General features: G+C 39.9%; 1 protein-coding gene across 2 annotated transcripts in view; it reads left to right on the top strand.

Moving 5' to 3' along the window:
• Positions 1-16,185, top strand: part of shprh (SNF2 histone linker PHD RING helicase) — a 71,461-nt gene that overhangs the window by 156 nt on the left and 55,120 nt on the right. For both annotated transcript variants that reach the window (XM_063039997.1, XM_063040007.1), the window contains exons 2-8: positions 767-959; positions 5,943-6,589; positions 7,882-8,011; positions 11,678-11,893; positions 12,724-12,802; positions 13,890-14,040; positions 15,729-15,834. In XM_063039997.1, the coding sequence (XP_062896067.1) occupies positions 5,972-6,589; positions 7,882-8,011; positions 11,678-11,893; positions 12,724-12,802; positions 13,890-14,040; positions 15,729-15,834 (1,300 nt within the window). In that variant the 5' untranslated portion in view covers positions 767-959; positions 5,943-5,971. The remainder of the gene's footprint in view (positions 1-766; positions 960-5,942; positions 6,590-7,881; positions 8,012-11,677; positions 11,894-12,723; positions 12,803-13,889; positions 14,041-15,728; positions 15,835-16,185) is intronic.

The raw sequence follows: 16,185 nt of genomic DNA on the forward strand, positions 1-16,185 counted from the left end.
GAGGGGGGATGCAGACGAGGAAAGAAGCGCTGCTTTGAGTCTGGCTCAACAACTATCATGAGGCTTTTCGTATGGCACAGGGATCGTTTCATTGTCCACGGGGCTACCTTTCGCATCTGATGTTAAACTGCCCCGCATTTTCATTCTCCACTGGATGGAGAAGTTGCCCGCCAAAAGTTTAACTCAACGCTAATGTATTTCATGCATCTCAACTGTACCTTAGGAATTGAAAGTGTGTTGTGACAATCTGTCACGAAATTATACAGATTTGTTCCCTTGTGCTTTCTGCTATAAAAAAACGTTTGGTATATTCTTTTCAAAACTAATGATAAACGGTTGGTGTTCAAAATTAAAAGTAAATGTATTATCAAAGTACATATATGTTACATATACAACCGCTACTCAATAAATCTATAGAATAGTAAACATAACAGAGGCAATGAAAGACTGCACCAACTTGGATATTCAACCAGCGTGCAAAAGACAAACTATGCAAATACAAAAAGAGAGAAATAGTAATAAATAAATAAACAATGAATATCGAGAACATGAGATGAAGCCATCATGTCCACGTCCTGGGTGGCTGGAGTCCCTGATGATGGATGTAGGGAAGTGAACTAATTTGTTAAATTTTACTATAAAAGTTGACCTCTGATTAAATCTTCTGCTCCCTGTCTGCTTTATTAAGATAAAAAGTTTAACCTGCAGATGTTAAAAAAAAAGTTGCAATAAAGCCTGTGCATGACTTTAATTTCTTACTTCACAGCTATCTATGATCATAGTGGAAGGGTGATGATGCAGGCTGAATGCATATTGCACCTGTGATTTTCCAGTATGCATGAAAAGAAGTTGTTTTACTACAATCGGACATCTATGGCAGTATTCATCATGTAAAAAGAATTCCTTTGTTTTCCCAACTGGTTTCCAAACAAGCAGGAGGATTATTTGCTTCTAATCAGGTAAATTTAAAATACTGAAGCTTTTAATTGTTGCTGAACTTATTAAGAACTGTTTAACATTACAAGACTGAGAGACATAGCTTTTTAAATAACAGGCATTATTTAATGTGAAAATGCTCCAGGTTAAAGTTGATAGATTAGTACCTTTGGGCACTTGTTCCCATTTTGTTTTGTTTTATACTGTGTATTTCATTTCAGAGTAGAAACTGATTTTGAATTAGTAAGCATGAACTGCTTTGAGGTGTTCAGTGATATCTCAGGGCAACAAACTGATTCCAACCATTTTCATTCGGATCATTTTGGAACACTGTGAGTGTCCTTACCAATTGCATCACTGTCTGGTACGGGAATTGCAAGGCATCTGACTGCAAGGCTTTACAAAGGATTGCAAGGGCTGCTGAGAGGATCATCAGGGTCTCTCTTCTACCCATCCGAGATATTTCTGTCACGAGTGCTGTGTATGCAGGGCTTTTAGCATTGTCAGGGATCCTTACTGCCCATCCTTCAATCTCTTTGACCCCAACCATCAGGCTGGAGGTACTGTAGCATCAGGACAAGATTGCTAGGATGGAAACGGCTTCTTCCCCCAGGCCGTGAAACCACTGAACTCCCTGTCACCACATAGCTCTCATCACGTATGAAGTGCAGGTGGTATATACTCTGTACTTTTTGACTTGTGTTGTAAATGCACCTTATTATTTGTGGTAATATTGCATTATGTTGTGGTTGAGTTATATGTACTATATTGTGCACCTTGGTGTGGAGGAACATTTCGTATGACGGTATACATTTAAACTGTTGAATGACAATAAACTTGAACTTCTTACCCTATAGAATATCTAGTTGATATAGTATAAGGATCTTTGCTGAGATCTCCAGCTACTCACTGTCAACATAGGAATTAGGAGCAGGAGTAGGACCTTTGGTCCATCAAGTGCAATTCCATAAGGTCATGGTTGATCTGAATGTCACTTCAACACATTCCCATCTACCTGCAGTAATCTCACACTTACCAGCCTAGCAAGTATCTATTTGTCTCTGCTTTAAAAATGCTCAAAAACTCTGCTTTCACAAGCCTTTATGACATGGAGGTTCCAAAGACTCAAAGCAGTCTTCAAGAAAGAAAATTACCTTTTAAATGGACAACCCACTGATTTGAAATGCTAGCTCCCTGTGCTCTTCACCCCATTACAATAACCACCGATTGAGATTCTCTGTACATCTACTCACGTGGGAACCACCAGAGATCTTATATATTGGAATGAGGTCTTTTCCCACTCTTCTAAACTCCAGTAACCTGTCTAACTTTTCATCGTAGGGCAACTTGTCTAATTCAAATATTCGTCAAGTCTATCTTTGTTGAATATAATAACATCCTCCTTAAATAAGGAAACAAATTCTGTGCATAGTTCTTTAGAGGTGTTCTCCACCAATGTCAAAGATTCAAAGGTTTATTTTATTATTAGAGTATGAGGAGGAGATGGCAGAGATACTTTGCTTCAGTATTCACTACAGAAAAGGATCTTGGCGATTGTAGGGATGACTTATGGTGGACTGAAAAAGTTGAAGATACAGATATTAAGAAAGAGGATGTGCTGGAGCTTTTGGAAAGCATCAAATTTGATAAGTCACCGGGACCAGACAAGATGTACCCCAGGCTACTGTGGGAGGTGAGGGAGAAGATTGCTGAGCCTCTGATCAATGGGGATGGGAGAGGTTCTAGAGGATTGGAGGGTTGCGGTTGTTGTTCCTTTATTCAAGTAAGGGAGTAGAGATAGCCTAGGAAATTATAGACCAGTGAGTGTTACTTCAGAGGTTGGTAAGTTAATGGAGAAGATCCTGAGAGGCAGGATTTATGAGCATTTATGAACATTTGGAGAATAATTAGGAATAGTCAGTGTGCCTTACGAGCCTAATTAAATTTTTTGAGGATGTGACTAAACACATGGATGAAGGTAGACCAGTAGATTTAGTGTATATGGATTTCAGCAAGGCATTTGACAAGGTACCTCATGCAAGGCTTATTGAGAAAGTAAGGAGGCATGGGATCCAAGGGGACATTGCTTTGTTGATCCAGAACTGGCTTGCCCACAAAAGGCAAAGAGTGGTTGTAGACAGGTCATTATTCTGCATGGAGGTTGGTGACCAGTGGTGTGCCTCAGGAATCTGTTGTGGGACTGCTCTGTAATTTTTATAAGTGACCTGGATGAGGAAGTGGAGGGATGGGTTAGTAAATATGCTGATGACACAAAGGTTGGGGGTGTTGTGGATAGTGTAGAGGGCTGTCAGAGGTTACAGCAGGACATTGATAGGATGCAAAACTGGGCTGAGAAGTGGCAGATGAAGTTCAACCCAGATAAATGTGAGGTGGTTCATTTTGGTAGGTCAAATATGATGGCAAAATATAGTATTAATGGTAAGAGTGTTGGCAGTGTGGAGGATCAGAGGGATCTTGGGGTCCGAGTCGATAGGACACTCAAAGCTGCTACGCAGGTTGACTGTGGTTAAGAAAGCATACAGTGCATTGGCCTTCATCAATCATGGGATTGAGTTTTGGAGCAGAGAAGTAATGTTACAGCTATATAGAACCTTGGTCAGACCCCACTTGGAGTACTGTGCTCAGTTCTGGTCACCTCACCTCAGGAAGGATGTGGAAACCATAGAAAGGGTGCAGAGGAGATTTACAAGGATGTTGCTTGGATTGGGGAGCATACCTTATGAGAATAGGTTGAGTGAACTCGGCCTTTTCTCCTTGGAGTGATGGAGGATGAGAGGTGACCTGATAAAGGTGTATAAGATGATGAGAGGCATTGATCGTGTGGATAGTCAGAGGCTTTTTCCCAGGGCTGAAATGGCTAGCAAGGGAGGGCACAGTTTTAAGGCACTTGGAAGTAGGAACAGAGGAAATGTCAGGGGTAAATTCTTTACACAGAGTGTGGTGAGTGCGTGGAATGGGCTGCCAGCGACGGTGGTGGAAGCGGGTACGATAAGGTCTTTTAAGAGACTCCTGGATAGGTACATGGAGCTTAGAAAAATAGAGGGCTATGGGTAACCCTAGGTAATTTCTAGGGTAAGGACATGTTCGGCACAGCTTTGTAGGCTGAAGGGCCTGTATTGTGCTGTAGGTTTTCTATGTTTGTATGTATGCAGGATACAACTCTAAGATTCGTCTTCTCCAGATAGCCACAAAATAATGAAAAACCATGGAAGTCATCAAAAGGAAAGACATCAGCTCCCCTGCACAAAAAGAAAAAGAAAACAAAAACTCGCAACCCCTAAACTCCCAACCCCCTCCCTCACACAAAAACTAGCAGATCACCCACATGGAAAATGGCAGCAATGTCCTGTGCAAACGAAACATAGTCCACACCCTCGCCCATGTTTTATCCAGATACAATTCTCTAGGCAATGAAAGGTAACAGTATCAGCTCTCATAATTACGTGACTTGCATGCAAGGGAATCATCAGGACAGCAAATCCCTCTGCATCGAAGTCCTCTTCAGCCCTCACAATATATAGAACTATTAATGAACTGGATAGCACAACAGAGTGCTATGAATCCAAGTTTGTTAACGGCAATGACACACAGTAAATAAAGACCAGCAAGATGTTACAAATAGAAGTGTAGTGATAACATGGTTCATGAAACAAAAAAATGTTGTGGTGGCATGATTTAAAGTTGTCTGCTTTGCATCAAAAAGGGTCATTCTCTGTTACTTGTATTCAAAGTTCAGTCTGACCCGGTGTGTGAAATGAAAAGTCTTTGCGATCAAACATTGAGACTTTCCCTCTCCATAGATGTTTCCTACCTACTAGGATTTTCTGGCCTTGTGTATATTTGTCTAAGATGTTGTAGATGGATCTAAAATAATAAAAAAAAGTAATAGAATGTTAGCCATTAAAATTAAATAATTGTAAAAGGAGACAATATTTTACTATGACTATACCACACTCTAATTTGACCACATTTGTAGTTTGGGTTGAATTCTGGCACATCTTAGAAAGAAAATATAACAACAGGCCATTTAGGAGTGCTGGATATGTTTCCATTTTCAATTGTAAAGAGGTAAGATTGTCATTTTACTTCATTGAAACATCACATGTGGCTTTTGGCTATAGGGTATAGATGCTTCAGAGGAAAGCTGGAGAAAAACATGAATAAGAATGGAAGCTATTTGGATGGATTTATATCTAGAGTGATGTGCAGGTTAAATAAAGATGTGTACAAGGTGGCTGGCCTGGAAGATGTACAGCAGTACAGACCAGATGCACTATCTGGCCTCTATACGTACTTTAAATTCTGTTATTTGCTCAGTATTTCAAAGTATTTTTCAAGCTGTGAGATGACTTATGATTTTTTTTAATGAATGTTAAATGTTTGTTGCGGTGAAGTTAGATTTTTCTGAAGTAAAGATATTCAAAGTTCAAAAAGCTTGAAGTAAGTTTATAGTCAAAGTACATGTATGTCACTATATACAACCCTGAGATTCATTTTCTTGTGGGCAATCACAGTAAATATAAAGAAACACAATAGGATCAATGAAAGACTGCACATAACAAGATACACAAACAGCCAATGTACAAAAGACAGCAAACTGCAAATACAAAAAGAAAAAAAGAAAAATATAATATCAATAAATAAATAAGATGTAACTATCAAGAATGTGAGGTGCGGAGTCCTTGAAAGTGAGTCCATAGATTATGGAAACAGTTCAGTGTTGGTTTGAATGAAGTTAAGAGAAGTTATCCCCTCTGGTTCAACAGCCTGATGGTTGAGGGGTAATAACTGTTTTTGGGTCTGAAATATATAAGGATTATGCAAGCAAATTGAAATCAAAATACAAATTAGTCACGATCTAATTGAATAGCAGAGGGAGATTATGGGTATTAAATGGTCTGCTGCGTTTTTCCTGTTTTGAAAGTAATAATGGGATTCATCAGACATCCTTTTTACTGAGAATGTTGTTCATATTCTTGTTTCAGCTGCCAACCGGCTCCATACGTGCTCTACAATGAGCAGCCGAAGGAAACGAACAGCCCCCACGCGGGTAGATGAGGAAGCAAAGAAAAGGCTTAGTTGGAACATGTGTGATGACTTGAAGCAGCTCCAAACACTTGCTGTAACAGATAGCAGCAACAATCCCGAGGCTGCAGACACAAGTTTTCCAGAACAGGGGGAGGCAGGGTCTCTCCTGTTGAGCAGTTTGAAATTGAATGAATCATCAAACATCTCCACTGTGACTGAGATTGAGGATGAAGGGGGGGCTTTCCTGTCAAGTACCTCTGCACCTCCCAGTCTCACTATCTCACCATGCCATCCAGGTAAAGAGTGGCGAGCAGAGTTAAATCAGTTCACCCTCCAACTTCCAGAAGGCCAAGTATTTCCAGATAACATTTTGTCTCTCACCCTCTGCTTGTCAAAGACCACTAGTGACCATCATTTGCAAGTTTCAGTCAGGAAGGAATGTGATGACTCTGAGAGTGATTGCCATGAAGAAGTGATTGGCTCTGTAAGAAGTTCACTCAGTTATACAGTATTGGAGGATATATTATGGCTTCAAAAAAAGAAAGTTCTTGGATTATTCCAAAAGAATATTGAAGATTGTCAAACTTTGACTCAAACATTGAAGGTATTCATTTTTATAATAAAATGTCAACTTTGACTTGACTCTTAGTTTTTCTTCCTGACTGGCTGTTTTGTTTTCCCCCTCCTCTATTTACTTTCTGCTCTTTTTAGTTTGTAATCACATTACACAAATGTTTTCTCCCCAATTATATACTGATAACTTAAGAATTTCTGCCTCATCATACTGGCAAACTAATCTGTATTTTGCCAAATCATTTGTAAATAAAGGTATAAATATTTCAGTGATATACTAGAAAGCGATATTGCAGATCAATGCCAATTTCCTACCACTGCAGCTTCATCTACTTAGTTTTAATTTTAATGAACATTCTTTAGTTTTGTTATGATTCCCTGCATCTTCATGGGACTCTACTCAATATGCTGGCATTTAAGATGTGCATAGATTTTCAAAAAATTAATTTTCCTTCTCCCTTTTACTCACTCTTCCACCCGCTCTTGGTATCCTTTCTTTTTGTTTTATGTTCCTTCTTTCAGTTTTTTTATTTTGTAGTTATTTCTGTTTCTCGCTTTTTCTGATTCTGCTGGTTTTGTCCATTGGCTTCTGTATATGCAAATAATTTACATGGAAATTACTTTCCCTCTCTCCTCCACTTAATTTTAAGAGAAAATCCTGCTTCATGTCCCTTGGTTGATGAAGCTGAAGCAATTATTCTACCTTTACAATTCTTCCTCAGTAGCCTGAGCGAGCTACTCCTTCTATGTTTATAGTGCTGTGCTTTCATTGCACCAGTGTGTTGATAATATTATCACCTGTTGGGGTTATGTCACTCCTCCATTTTCCAAAAGACCTACTCCTTGAATCTCTTTATTTCCTGGCACTGCCTTAATGGTTGCAATATATTTCTGTCCATTGACCAAGTGACATAAAGGAATGGCAAATGATTTGGAAGTGACTTAGAATTGATAGCTTTTATTACTAAGTCACAGTTTTCATCCACTCAAGAAAATAGGTCAGAGCAATAGAGAAACTTCACGTAAAAAAGACCACACGGAGTGCTTTGTTTCATAATTTTGAGTATCTCCATCAAATCTTTACCTATTCATCCTTCTCTAAGACAATCAAAACTAATTTCTTAGTTGCTGTTTGAAATGGAAGGCCTTGATCTCTTTAGCATTCTAGTAAATTTGCACTGCATTCTCTTCAAGGTCACCATCCTAAGGATAGTCCTTTGAAAATTGAGTACAAGATGTGCTTTTGTTTTTATTTTCTATTGCCAAACGGTCTAGTTGTCAATTTAACTTTAATTTCAAACTGTTTGTTTTACTCCTCTGTAGGTTGCTATATATCTACTTGAGTCTGGTTTGGGAAAGCCAGAATACCTGAGTGAAGGAAGTTGGAGAATGAAAAAGGCAAATACATTGATTCAGAAACTCATGGAATACTTTTATGACATAGCTGCTCCAGGTATAATGTTCATTGTAAAAGGAAAATGGAAACAGGGCAGCTTGAGAACCATTATAAAGCAATGTATAGATGCTGTGAATACTCAGTAGTCAGGTAGCATCCCCAGAGAGAGGAACAAGAGTTAATGTTTAAAGTCAATTACCTTTATCAGAGCTGTTAATCTCAGATTACTTTGCATATAACTTCCATCATTTACTTCTTTCCAATACTAATTTCTTCATTGCTGATTTCATTATGGAGCCATTAACATGATATGCATAGAACGATGAAAATAGAAAGCTTGGATTAACATAAAACCATTCACAAAACTCTGATCTCCCTTATCCGTATGGATTTCCATTATTAAAGTGGGAAGTAGACTGTGCTATATGACATTGAAAAAGATCACTTTACTTACTTCTCTGGCAACACACAAAAGATACTGGAGGAACTCAGTAAGTTCGGCAGCGTCTATGGAGTGCAATAAACATCCAAAGTTTTGGGCCAAGACTTGCAGAGTTCCTCCAGCATTTTTGGGTGTTGCTCAAAAATTCTGACATTTGCAGAATCTCTTCTGGTTACACTTTATTTATCTGATGATTTTACCCAACCTGGTCAAAGTTCAATCCCATTTGGGGAAAAGAAAATACTTCCTGCTGGCTCCCACAAACACAAAATGAATAAAAACATACATGCAGTAAATTTTCCACCAGGCCTGGTGGAACAGCTAGGGAAGCTTGTTTGTTGTTGCTGAACTCATGTCTTAAAGAATGTATTACCACTCGCAGTGGTTGTCTTTAATAATTGGCTGTGTTGTGAGGGGCCTAGTCACCTGTCACTTGCCAGCATTAAACTGCTGAGAACCACTGAAGATAGGAGGGAGAGCATGGTGGTGGGGGTTGGGGTGAGAAACAGATAGAAGCAAAAGAGTAGAGGAATGGGAAGTAGGTTGAAAGGAGTAGGTTTATCAGTGATTCCATGTTAAATACTGTCTTTCTATTTAATTGCAAAATAGGCTGCCCTTCAGAATGTAAGTTTCTATATAATTTTCCTGATCCAGACACATACCAAAAAAAGCTTTGAATCCTTGGCTGATGCCAAGCTTAAAGACGGGACACCTTTTGTCCCTGAGTCACCTAACAGTCTTATGCGCTTACAGTTTTACAGTCAGCAACAAGCACTGCTGACTTGCAAGTTAATTGAAACTTGGAACTATTTTCTGTATTTCTCAAACAGACAAAATGCACATTGGGTGACTACTTTTGGGGAACACATTTGTTCAATCTGTAAGTCTATTATTGGGTTCCTATGAGTATAATTCTTTGTCTCACTCCTAAGATGCTTCTCTATGGGCTCCCTCCCCTTTCTAGATCTTTCTGTCTCTGTCTCTGGAGACAGCTTATCCACTGATGTCTACTATAAGCCTACTGACTCTCACAGCTATCTGGACTATTCCTCTTCTCACCCTGTCTCTTGCAAAAACGCCATCCCCTTCTCGCAATTCCTCCGTCTCCGCCGCATCTGCTCTCAGGATGAGGCTTTTCATTCTAGGACGAGGGAGATGTCTTCCTTTTCTAAAGAAAGGGGCTTCCCTTTCTCCACTATCAACTCTGCTCTTAAACGCGTCTCCCCCATTTCACGTACATCTGCTCTCACTCCATCCTCCCGCCACCCCATTAGGAATAGGGTTCCCCAGGTCCTCACCTACCACCCCACCAGCCTCCGGGTCCAACATATTATTCTCCGTAACTTCCGGCACCTCCAACGGGATCCCACCACTAAGCACATCTTTCCCTCCCCCCCCCCTCTGCATTCCGCAGGGATCGCTCCCTACACAACTCCCTTGTCCATTCGTCCCCCCCATCCCTCCCCACTGATCTCCCTCCTGGCACTTATCCGTGTAAGCGGAACAAGTGCTACACATGCCCTTACACTTCCTCCCTTACCACCATTCAGGGCCCCAAACAGTCCTTCCAGGTGAGGCATCACTTCACCTGTGAGTCGGCTGGGGTGATATACTGCATCCGGTGCTCTCGATGTGGCCTTTTATATGTTGGCGAGACCCGACGCAGACTGGGAGACCGCTTTGCTGAGCATCTACGCTCTGTCCGCCAGAGAAAGCAGGATCTCCCAGTGGCCACACATTTTAATTCCACATCCCATTCCCATTCTGACATGTCTATCCACGGCCTCCTCTACTGTAAAGATGAAGCCACACTCAGGTTGGAGGAACAACACCTTATATTCCGTCTGGGTAGCCTCCAACCTGATGGCATGAACATCGACTTCTCTAACTTCCGCTAATGCCCCACCTCCCCCTCGTACCTCATCTGTTACTTATTTTTATACACACATTCTTTCTCTCACTCTCCTTTTTCTCCCTCTGTCCCTCTGAATATACCCCTCGCCCATCCTCTGGGTCCCCCCCCACTTGTCTTTCTTCCTGGACCTCCTGTCCCATGATCCTCTCGTATCCCTTTTGCCCATCACCTGTCCAGCTCTTGGCTCCAACCCTCCCCCTCCTGTCTTCTCCTATCATTTTGGATCTCCCCCTCCCCCTCCAACTTTCAAATTCGTTACTCACTCTTCCTTCAGTTAGTCCTGACGAAGGGTCTCGGCCTGAAACGTCGACTGCACCTCTTCCTAGAGATGCTGCCTGGCCTGCTGCGTTCACCAGCAACTTTTATGTGTGTTGCTCTCTATGGGCTTGACACATTACTGCCCTCCAGACTTAACATTTGGTTTGATAGTTCCCGATATTGATTACACCTATTCATGTTTTCTTCTACACTTGCCCGTGTTTATTTATACCATTAACAACACATTTTTCTTGCAAATTTTCCCTAGTTATTAAACTCACCTTCTTTTCACCTTATCACTGAACTTGCCTTTAGCTCTTTCCCCATCATTCTGCAATTAGGAACATATTTTATCTCTAACTTGGCTCGGTGATATGAAACAATAATGATGCAGTCTGAAGTGCTGAGTAATTCCAGCATTTTCTGTTTTATTTTGCGTTTCCACCATCCACTTTATTGTGGTTTACTATGTTTTATTGTTGGTTGACGGGCAAATATGGTATTTACAGACTAATGTTCCTGCTATTCTTTGAGTAGTGCCAAATAATATTTTATGTGTATCTGAGATGCAAAGCCAGTTCATTATGTAATATTTCATTCAAAATGCCACATGCCAGCTGCACTAGAAGTGTAAGCCTAGAGATAAGCACGCATAGCTCTCAAATAGGATTTGAACCCACAAGTTCAGATGAATGTGCTACTACTGAGAAAGGTTGCTTTAACAATGATTATCCAGACATCCCAGCAGAAGGTCTATGTGGTGCTCTTTCAGCATCATTTCCTTAATTGTGGATAATTCCACATCTTTGTTGCTTTTATATCTTCCATTCTTCCAGAGTGCAATCTTGAGGTCATTTTTACATCATTGCATGAATGTTTAACTTAGATTGCTGTTCAATATCAATATCAGTTAGCCTAATTCCAAATGTATGCTTACAATTCTTCTTAAGAGAGCCATTGAAGAAATAATATGAACTGATATTCCCTAAAATACCTGAAAGTCATGGTAGGTTTTTAAAACATGAAACCTATGTTTATTTTTATGTGTGCCAGGCATTTTTTAAACAATGCTTAACCAAAAATATTTTTTTCTATACCTTTAATCTAGATGTATCAAACATCATTGAAGAAGCAAATAAAGAGTTAGAAAGGGAGAATATAGAAGAACTATATGACTTTGTACGCCATGCACATCAACAGGAAGTCCTCCGCAATGAGAAGGTCCAGCACTCTCTGCTTGTTCCAACTCTCAGACCATACCAGTGTCAGGCTGTCAATTGGATGCTTCAGAAAGAACATTACAACATTGATACTCCCTCTGACCGTAAGTTTGAACTGGAAGCTCTTAGAAAGATAGTTTTATTACTGAAGGCAAATCTTTTTTCAGGTACTATGAAGAACAAAATTACTTCTTGATAAATAAATTGGTTTATTAATGTCACATGTACTGAGGCGAAAAACTTGTCTCGCATACCGTTCATACATTTTACAACTCATTACAACTTTACAAGGTAAAACAATAACAGAATGCAGAATAAAGTGTAACAGTTACGGAGAAAGTGTAGACAGTAAGGTGCAATGTCATAACTGAGGTAAATCATGAGGATAGGAGTCCTTCTTGTCGTACTTGGGAACCTCAGTACTAATCAGTCTTTTAACAGAGGGATAGAAGCTGTCCTTGAGCCTGCTGGTATGTGCTTTCAGGCTTTTGTATATTTTGCCCGATGGCAGGGGATGGCACCTAAGGATGGTGGTATGCTCATGAAGCTGCAGCATGTGGTTGGGACTCCAATTCAGCCTAAACTGAAGCCCTCAATGTCTGTTGTCACACAAATAGGAACTACAATGCTGGAAAATTTGTCAACTTCTATTGACTGACTGCCTTATCTTTTTTGTATTACATTCAAAAGTACATTCAACACTAACAAATGAGTGAGCAGAAGATACAGTATTCCACGTGCCTGAGGAAATGCATTGTATAGGATTACAGGCTTAATATAGGAAGGTTAAATATGTGATTTTCCAAATACATTGGTGGAAGTGCATGAGTTCTAATGCCTTCTTTGTATTTTCGTACTCATTTTTGCCATTCAACTTTATCTTGAAAGCCAGTATAATAATGTGAATTAAAAATATTCAATTGTTTCAATGCAGAAATGTCCCTTCACTTGTTATGGAAAGAAATCACCACTAAAGATGAGAAGAAATTATATTACAACCCCTACACTGGCTGGTGGGTATATTTTACTGCCTGGTATTTCCTTTTGATATGGTGCTGAAGCTAAATTTGGTTTGCAAATAGGATTGCAGATGTTTGATGTGTCCAGGGTTCTTCTGTGAACTTTGTTACTGTTTAGAATTTAGATTTAGATGGGGTTTCACTGCGTCTTACTTCTTAATGCCTTCTATGATAGCTTTACTCAATATTATACGGTACCTCTGGTTTTCTTGTATTCTCCATCCAGAAACCCAGGCACCTAATCCAGGCTGACTAATAAGTTTCTGATGAGAACTTTATAAACTTTAAAGCACTTTGGGAACACTCTGAGGATCTGAAAGGCTCAATATGTATCCTCTTTTCCATTCTTCTCTGTTTTACTTCCTCTCTCACTGTCTTTAACTTCATCATTTTCTTAGTTTATTAACAGTTTGTATTCTCATCTATCTGGACTTTCAGTGACATTGCTCAATTATTGCTATTGCTGCTCCTGTATTTTATTTTGTAACTCAGTACTAATCAGGTAACAAAATTGAGAAAGAACTAATTGTAAGCAGGGTGGGTGTTGCTCATCTCAGTGAATATCCTTTTGTCAGGACTCTTGTTTGTCTTTTTGAATCTAATTAATCTCAGAGGGATGCATGATACTGCTAATTAAACTTAACCAGAGATGTTCTTTAAAGACATCTCAATGGGACTCAGCAGAATAATAGTTTGGCACCGAGTAGATGGGCTGAAGAGTCTGTTTCCGTGCTGTAATGCTCTATGACAACAAAGTCTAATTATCATAAATAAGGACAGCCTAAAACAGAAGAGCACAACTGAACCCAAACGCAATTTTCAATTCACACCCAGGTTAATTTCTAAGTAAGCTCTGACTCTGTATTAATTGCAATTAGAATCTGTTGCCCTAAGGTACTGACCGAGTTAAACTTAACATTATAAGAAGTAGGATCATATGTTCTTTACTACATGATACAGTGCTTCTGACGGTATTGAACTTAACCTTTGACTCTTGCCTTTGAACATCATTTGATTTTACTATGATTACAGAAGTGCTGTATTTTCCACATGCTAACTTGTACTCTCAAAATGTTTCTAGCATTATCCGTGACTGCCCTCTATCAAGTGCTGACTGGCCTGGTGGAATCCTTGCAGACGAGATGGGTCTAGGAAAAACTGTGGAGATGCTGGCACTAATTCTGACCCACAAGCGTAAAGATTTGAAGGAAGACACATTATCATTCCCAGAGGTACAGTCCAGCATTTAAACTTACTCTGGGTGTGTTCATCATCTGGGATTGAGCTGGGGTTTGCAGTAGTTAAAGATTAGACTCCAGCATGCTACAACAAGCAAGCTGCAGGTGAATGTCTGACCAGGGCTGGCAGTGCTGAGGCAGTTATCTATTTACTATTTACATTGAAAGGCTAGTGTGATTTTGTAAAGTTCTGTAGTAACTGTGGGATCAGGGAAAAGTAATGCACTGGGGGAATACAGACTAAAAAGAATTTTATTGAAACAGCAATTTGTGGAAATCTTGATACATCCTAAATTGGTCATTAGATTGACAGAATGGTGAGCCTCACTGTATCAGAATTCATTTATGACTGAGATACAAGCCCATGATGGTAATAGACTGGCTGTTGTGACAAACACAAAATGCTGGAGGAACTCAGCAGGTCAGGCAGCATCTATAGAGAAGAATAAAGAGTAGACATTTCGGGCAGAGGTCCTTTTGAAGACTCTTGTCCCCAAATTGGAGACTCCTTATTTCATTCCATAGATGCTGCCTGACCTGCTGAGTTCTGCTAGCATTTTGTGTGTGTTACCCTGGATTTTCAGCATCTGCAGAATCTCTTATGTTCTGGATGTTGCAAGCTTTTGTGTTTGAAATGTGCCACCTGGCATTCCTTTCCTAAGGCTGTGCTTGGGCATTTGCCAGAGGCAGATACTTGGAAGACCATAAGACATAGGAGCAGAATTGGCCACTCGGCCCTTTGAGTCTGCTGCACCATTCTATCACATCTGATTTATTATCCCTCTCAAACCCATTCTCCCACTTTCTCCCCATAACCTTTGATGTCCTGACTAATCCAGGACCTATCAGCCTCTGCTTTAACTTGGCCTCCACAGCCATCTGTGACATGAATTCCACAGGTTCATCACCAAAATTTCTCCGCATCTCTCATCTATTCTAAATGGATGTCCCTCTATTCTGAGGCTGTTCCCTTTAGTTCTAGACTCTCCCACTATGGGAACCATCTTCTCCACATCCATTCTCTCTAAGGGACCAAAGTGGGCTACATCAGGATACACCAGCATTTATGGGAAGGATTTGGTTGTGAAGCAGTGGATTAGCATTTACTTTGTAATTTGTAGAGCTAAAACAGCCTCCTTTCTTAGGAGATTAGAATGTAGAATAGAACTGCACATTAACATGATTAGCCCAGACATTTTGAGTCCTTTAGTCTATAATGTCTGTGCTGACTATAATGCCAACTTAAACTGCACATCTGGCTATACATTTCTTGCAATCATTCATTTATGCCACATATTAGAATCAGATTTATTATCACTGACATATAATGTGAAAGCAGTACAGTGCAAGACTTTAAAAAATATATAAATTACCAAAGTGAGTACATAGTACAAGAAATGGTAGTGTTCGCAGGTGCTTGGATCATTCAGAATTCTGATGCTGGGCAAGAAGAAGTGTTCCTGAATTGGCTGTTTTGCTTCACTCTGAAAATCCAGTTGTGGATTTACTGTTGAGTTAGCTTTGCTGTAAGGGATAATATCATTCCCTAACAATGTTCCCTTTTAGAGTACAGTAGGGAAATTTGGACAACTCCATCCTACTTTGTGAGTAAAGTTTAAAAGTTAAAATAGGAAGGTGTCATCATTTAGATGAGCTCATTGATCATGTTCTTTTATTGCTAGGGAAAATCGACAAACTACTACATCCCACCTTCACTGCCTCACACCTCCTGTAGAACAAGTGAGAAGAAAAGTGAAATCAAGCCCAAGGAAAAGGTGACCTGCCCTAGTAAGTGCACCCTAAGTTATCTTACAGCAGAGTAACAATGAAAACTTTATAAATATGAGCTACTGTAAATAGAAATGGCAGACACTGTCTGTCATCTGTTGCCTGTTTTATTGGGCAAGAGGTTAGAAACAGTATTTGTGGCGTTTACCTTACCAAAGGAAGGAAGGTTTGTATTTCAGTGACAGTTATCCCAACATGAGGATCTCCGAATGGGGTGCCACAGTAGCATAGCAGTTAGTGCAAAGCTATTACAGCTCAGTGTGTTGGAGTCTGGAGTTCCAACATTACCTGTAAGGATTCTGTATGTTCTCCCCATGGAGTGTGTGGATTTTCTCCAAGTGCTCCAGTTTC

Source organism: Mobula hypostoma, chromosome 2 (assembly GCF_963921235.1).
Source record: "Mobula hypostoma chromosome 2, sMobHyp1.1, whole genome shotgun sequence".
NCBI lineage: Eukaryota > Metazoa > Chordata > Chondrichthyes > Myliobatiformes > Myliobatidae > Mobula > Mobula hypostoma.